The sequence below is a fragment of the Myiozetetes cayanensis genome, unplaced genomic scaffold, assembly GCF_022539395.1.
Source record: "Myiozetetes cayanensis isolate MyiCay16 unplaced genomic scaffold, myiCay2020 scf1, whole genome shotgun sequence".
NCBI classification, from domain to species: domain Eukaryota; kingdom Metazoa; phylum Chordata; class Aves; order Passeriformes; family Tyrannidae; genus Myiozetetes; species Myiozetetes cayanensis.
In genome coordinates, this window is record NW_026086604.1 from 48,813,394 (window position 1) to 48,819,639 (window position 6,246).

At 46.2% G+C, this 6,246-nt stretch overlaps 1 protein-coding gene across 3 annotated transcripts; it reads right to left on the bottom strand.

The window, feature by feature from the left end:
* ZBTB14 (zinc finger and BTB domain containing 14) lies at positions 1-5,905 on the bottom strand. 3 transcript variants are annotated; one of them, XM_050323073.1, is made up of 3 exons: positions 5,693-5,905; positions 3,725-3,805; positions 1-3,319 (listed from the first exon to the last, which is right to left on the bottom strand). In XM_050323073.1, exons 2-3 carry the CDS (start codon positions 3,725-3,727, stop codon positions 1,976-1,978), a joined length of 1,347 nt encoding a protein of 448 aa, XP_050179030.1. In that variant the 5' UTR covers positions 3,728-3,805; positions 5,693-5,905; the 3' UTR covers positions 1-1,975. The 3 variants fall into 3 exon arrangements, with proteins under 3 accessions (XP_050179030.1, XP_050179040.1, XP_050179022.1); XM_050323083.1 differs by lacking the exon at positions 5,693-5,905 and adding an exon at positions 4,934-4,956; XM_050323065.1 differs by lacking the exon at positions 5,693-5,905 and having other exon boundaries at positions 3,725-5,017.
* Between the last annotated feature and the right edge of the window lie 341 nt (positions 5,906-6,246).

A 6,246-nucleotide genomic window follows, 5' to 3' on the forward strand; every position in this document is an offset into this window, starting at 1 on the left:
TTTTTAGAAAAAAAAGTAGATCCTATTTTGGACCTACTATCTTTATATCTGTGATCATATACAGTTAAACATTTTAACAATGGTCATTTATCATGTTCCTCAAGAGAACCAATAAAATGCAATGAATACACATCCTCTGATGTTGCACAGGTACAAAATGTATAGTTTGTTTACAAACTAATATTACTGAATGTAAAATGAAGCAACATTTTAAAAAAATATATTGGTAAAGGTCCAAAGTTTACATTTTCTAAAATATTAAGTTCATGTTTTATTTACAGACCAGCATTCAAACAATTACTGGCATTTTAAGATAACTGTTTAACCTGATGAGTACATGAATAAAATGAAGCTGTAAAAAAAAACCAACTCAACCAAACAAAAAAATCCCAATAACAGAAGTTCCATATAACAGTTCCAAAAACACTTTTAAAATTTCTTTTTAGAAAAGCAAGATGTGATGTACCACACAGTAACTTACCAGAAACTGATCTAACACTTCCATATGCTATAGGTATTGCAAGTGACCAATGTTACTACAATGTGCCCAAGAGTGTGGTTTTTTTCCCATTCCAACTTCAAATGAAGTTTTCACAACAGTAGTAGTATTTACAAATTTAAAATAAAGGCTCAAAATCCCTTTGGATTACCATTACCACTGTTATCATGTCTTCTCTTGCTGACTACACATAGGAGATTGCAATCCAAAGACAACCTATTTTGTTGACTCTGTGAGTTAACTATTAAATTAGCAGCATGTACGCCAGCTTGTCTTAAAAAAAAATAGGCAAGACTAAGCAACCAACTAACAGCGAACACTCACTCTGGATCAATTACAACTGAATTCACTCACTGAAGTGTCTCTCTTGCTGAGAGGTGGTGAGTCAGAAGGTGGAAGTTTTTAAATTTGAACAGGACCTATGAGCTAGTATGACAAGCCATGACACAATCCCCAGCTGAACACTGTGGGCAGGTATGTGACAGCCTGTGGCTGTGCTCTGCAGCTCCAGGAGTCTGGCAGTGACAGGTCACTTGCCAGTGCAGCTAAACCTCCTGTGCTCCCAGAAACACTCCTTTGCCTTCACTGTGCTACATTAGGTGAACTGAAAGCTGCATAATAAAACCCACAGCCTCAGGCTGTATTAGCTTTAACTGATTTCTACTAGATTTGAGTAAGGAACATGCCTCATCCATGCTGCACCCTTTTTCCTTTGTGGCTCAGTCCCATCTCCAGGGCCCTGTATAAGAGTGAACATAAAAACAAATGAGGCAGATTTTTTTACCCACTGAAGGGGTTGGTGAATGCCATGACACTGCTGCTTTACCAGCCAGAATCACTGTGAATAATGCAGTTTTTTCAAAAAATCAAGTATTTCATCAAACTTGCCACCTTGATTAAAGTAAGAGGGTATCTGGGGGAATGGATTAAGAAGCAACTTCATTTTGACCACCATCCCCCTTACACTCTATTGTACCTACCTAGATTAAGTGAAAAAAGGAGGAATTAAAAAGCTTAGGTAATCAATGTCTGCTTCTCAAAAAATTGTAACACCTTCAGAATTATGGAAACCAAGTATTTCCTTTCCACGTTTGTGATTTTTGAGATTTCAGCGTTTTCAAACTTACTGATTCTCACTGATTGCAACGTTTATGTTGTATGCAGTATTCCATACTGAACGGAGTAAGTATCAACCAGCAATGATCCCTGTTTTATAGAGAACTTGATCACATTCTCAAATTAAAGCAGGTATTAGTGCATTATACTGCTAATGACAACAAAAACTGCTTCACATTCTAAGAATACCCATCTCTGAAATGTTTTAAAATACCTAACCAAGCGATGCTATGTATTCCTATGTAACATTCAATCCTCTAAAAATATGCTTTCTTGAAAAAATTCTCAGTCTAAATGTATATCAACAACAGATTTTGTTCATTTCTTATATTATTTCTGATAAAGTTTCTGCTTTAGTTTTTAACTACAAGCTATAGTTTCTAATTGCTGCTCTGCTTCTGCAGCCATGGCTGCTGCCTGTAACTGTTCTGTTTCACTCTGGATGGAATTGGCTGTAGTAACTTGTTTTCTTTCACTGTGCATATTGTTCTCATGCCTTTTTAGGTCAGAAGCCTTAGCAAATGCTTTAGTGCAGGAACTGCAGACAAAAGGTTTCTCTCCTCGGTGTCTTCTTTCATGGTCCTTGAGATGGGACTTGTGCTTGAAAGCCTTATCACACATATGGCATGCAAATGGCCTCTCGTTACTGTGAACTCTTTCATGCTTTTTTAGATCTGGTGCACGAATAAAAGACTTTCCACAGACCTCGCAACTGTAAGGCTTGTAACCTGTGTGTATTTTCAAGTGTTCTTTCAAATGAGCTTGAGTGGTAAAGCCCTTAGTACACATTTCACAAACAAATGGCCTATCAGCAGTGTGTAACTTTTCATGTTTCCTCAATCGCGCTTCATCAGAAAAGGTCTTGCCACAAGCCTGACATACAATATGTTCCCTGTGACCATAAAGTAAGTACTCAAACTTCATATCCCCAGCTGCCGTGGTCCAGCCTGGTGTCTGTTCATCTTTCACTTCACTTATGCCATCGTTAAATGTCAAAGCCTGAGGGGTCTGAGATCCTAAGTCTTTAGATTCAGTTGTTTCCATAGGCTCTACTTCTTGGCCATAGCAGTTTACTTTTCGAACTTCTTCACTTCCCAACTCTTTCAGAATTGCCTCTTGCACTCTCAGGGTAGTAGTTGGTGACTTTCCATCTTCTTGACTTGGGGGAGTTCCTTCCACTGTCACATCTGATGGACTGTCATCATGATCTCCAATTTCTTCCACCTCATCATCTTGTGTATCATTGGGTTCTCCCATAGGACGGTTTATTTTTATACAGTACTTGCTCTTGGACTGTGTGTTGTCTTCAGGACTAGAAACATCACGTTTTTGAGAGCAGAGTTTATCAAGAAATCGAATACCGAGGATCTGGCCTGAAGACATCATCAAATTTACATCCTCTTTCTTAACAGATATCTTTGCAGTATACATGTAATTGAGAACTTCCTCAAAAATATCAGAACGAAGAAAATCTATTTCTATTACTGATGAACTATCAACTTCCAGTTTTTTGAAAAGCTTTTTGAAGTAGGTACTGCAGGCAGCAAGCACACACCTATGGGCTCTGAACTTAACATCTTCAACCACAATAGCTATGTCACAAAATTCTCCTTCCAAACGTTGTTCATTCAGTGTTTTCAGGAACACAGTTTTGTGATCGTCGTCATTATATTTAATGGTTTCAGACATACTGATGAAAAACTCCTGTAAAATAACAAGGGAAAGTTTTGTAATTTTTATAAAGCAGTTTGAGTCATAAAATCCCAAGGGATGAAACCATTTACATACTAAAAAAACTGTCAAATAATTTTTTTCTTAATATGATCAGAAAAAGCTTTTAGATTATACAAGCAATACTCTGAAACTTATTATAAAATTGTGAATACATAAAGATCTTTCCCTTTCATTTTACAATGATTCAGTTTTATTTATTGATTCAGTTATACAAAACTGGAAACCTTCTCTGTGAAACTGCAATTCTCAGTAAATGTATGATCCAACTCTTAAGGAATTCTTACAGCTAAAGCAAACGTTAATACTAAAAATGTTTAAGAAATACTCTGTGTCAGCCCAACAAACTAAATGTGAAATATCAAATACAAGACTTACCATGAACAACGCGGGAAATTTTCTGAGCAAGTGATTATTAAATATTTGATAGATTAGCCCTCAGACTGGGCCACTTTCAGCCTGAAAGACAGGAAGGTAATAACACTTCAAGAAATTATAAGATCTATTAAAAAATTATTTTTAATTTGTGAGTTAAAACACAGCACTTTCAATTATTTTATGTTAGACAGAATGCACTGTTAAAATACTCAGTAATTTTTCAGTGGTACTACAGTTCTACTTGATAAACTGATCTGACAGCATTGTTGATATAAATCATGTGTTACTTTCCTCTGGCTACTGCATTTCCCTGGCTCCACTTTCCTGCTACTTACTTTGCACTACATCAAAAAGTCTGAAAAACCTCCACAGGAATCACTAGTCAATCCAGTAACCAACCCATCAAGAAGGTGGTTAGTCTCCTGCTGAACCAGAGATCTGAACAAGCCTAGCAGACGGTCTGGCAAGCAGACTGGGCATTCCAAAGGACAGCAGACTGTGCTATGGGTGGATGAGCATCAAGGACCAGGGAAAGAGATACCAAGTGTGCCAGATCTCCAAACAATGGAGATACCCGAAGAGCAGAAGGATAATACAAGACACATAATTCAAATTATTCAATCCCAATTGCTGGCATCTAATTGTGACAGAAGATGGAAATATAAAAGAAAGGAGGGAAATTTAATAATGGTTCAGAACAAATCTTCCATCACCTGGCACAGTGCTGCTGAGAACTTCTTTCCTATATTCTATGACATTCTACAACAGGCATGATGACAGGTAGGCAACTTCCACTTTGGGAGACCAAAATTCTTTTCTTAGTCCTAAATAATCTAATGTTAAGATAGCCAGATAGGGATTACATAAATATTTGAAATACACAAAAGAAAACAAAACCAAAAAACCACTCCTGTGTATTTTTCTGGGCTGGCTGAGTCTGCTGGCCCAGGAAAACGTATCAGTTCAGCACCAAAGAGGGCAGGACAACCACCATTTCAACAGGATATGTTTAGAGCTCCTTGCAAACTGGGAAAAAATGCTTTTTCTTCAAACAAGTAGCAAAACGTCACTGTTAATAATCTAGCAGCAATTGCACCCTGTTCTGTTAAACAATATGCAATTTTGCTTCAGGTCTGTTGACACTTACTAAGGGAGAATTAATTATTGAGGTAACCGTCTGAATTAATTCTGATTTATTCCTTCACACACTTTTTTAGACAGCCGTAGCTACCACCGCCGGGACGTGGGGAGGTGTGTCCTGGAGGCTGTGCCTGCTCGGGATGCGCTCGGTGCCTGCCCACGCCGGCTCCCGCGGCTGCCGTGCCCGTGGCCGCGGAGGCGCACGCCCGCTCCACGCACCCGCCGGCGGGGACGCGGCGCGGGCGGGTTCCCGGCGGGGACCAGCCCAGCTCCTGCCGCGCCGACCGCGCTCCCGGACCGGCGTCGGGGGCGCCCGCGAGCGGCAGCGGCTGGTCTGCGGAGCGAGCCCGGCGCTCCCGCCGCGCCTCCTCACGGGGCTGCGCAAGGACGGCGCCCCGCTCGCTCGCTCCCTCCCTCCCTTCCTCCCTCCCTCGCTCCAACGGCTCCCGCCGCCTGGATGCGGCCGCGCGCCCCTTTGTTGCGGTGGCCGCTGCAGCGCGCGGGGCCCGCGCGCCACAGCGCATCCATCGCTGGATGCGTCCTCCTCTTCCTCCGCCTCCTCCTTCTCCTCTCCCTCTCCCTCCCATCGCCTGCGGGAGGCAGGCGCGCGACGGCTCCAGGGCGGCGGGCGCGCCCGCGGCGCCGCCATCTCACCCAGCGCGCGCTGCCGGGGCTGTAACGGCGGCGGCCGCGAGCGGGGGAGGGAGGGGAGGGAGGAGGAGGAGGCGGAGGGAGGGAGGGAAGGAGAGGGCGCGCGAGGGACAGCGCGCGCGCGCAGCGCCGCGCGGGAGCGGCGCGGGGGGGCACCGGGAGAGGGCTCGCGCTTACCTGCCGCCCGCGCGCGCGCGCGGAGCCGCGCTTCCCGGGGAGCGCGGGGGGGCTCCGCTGCCGCCGCCGCCGCCGCGCGGGAGGGGCACGGGGAAAAGGGAAGGGAAGGAGGGAGGGAATGGGGGGAATTTGGGAGGGGGCTTCGGGAGGGGCCTGCGCGCGTCTCTCCGGCCGTCACCGCCGCCTCCTGCACGAGCACTCCAGTGCGCGCGCGCGCGCCGGGGGCGGGGGTGGGAGTGCGTGCATGCGCGGTGCGAGCAGAGGGCGCGCCCGTGCCCGGGGAGCGCGGAGGAGGAGGAGGAGGCGGGGGCGAAGGCGAGGCGGGAGGGGGGCGCTGCGGCGCGCCGGCCCCTACCACCCTCCTCTCCCACCTCGGGGGGCGCGCACGGCGGGGGCGCGCGGGGCGCAGCCGTTCCCGCCCCGCCGCGGGCACCCGCCCCGCCGCGCCTGCGCCCGCCGCGTGTGCGAGCCCGGTGCGCGGGCACCGCCTCCCTGCCCCGGCAGGCGGCGCACGACCGCGAGCGCGGCGCGGGCTCGGCCCCGAGCGGGAGCGG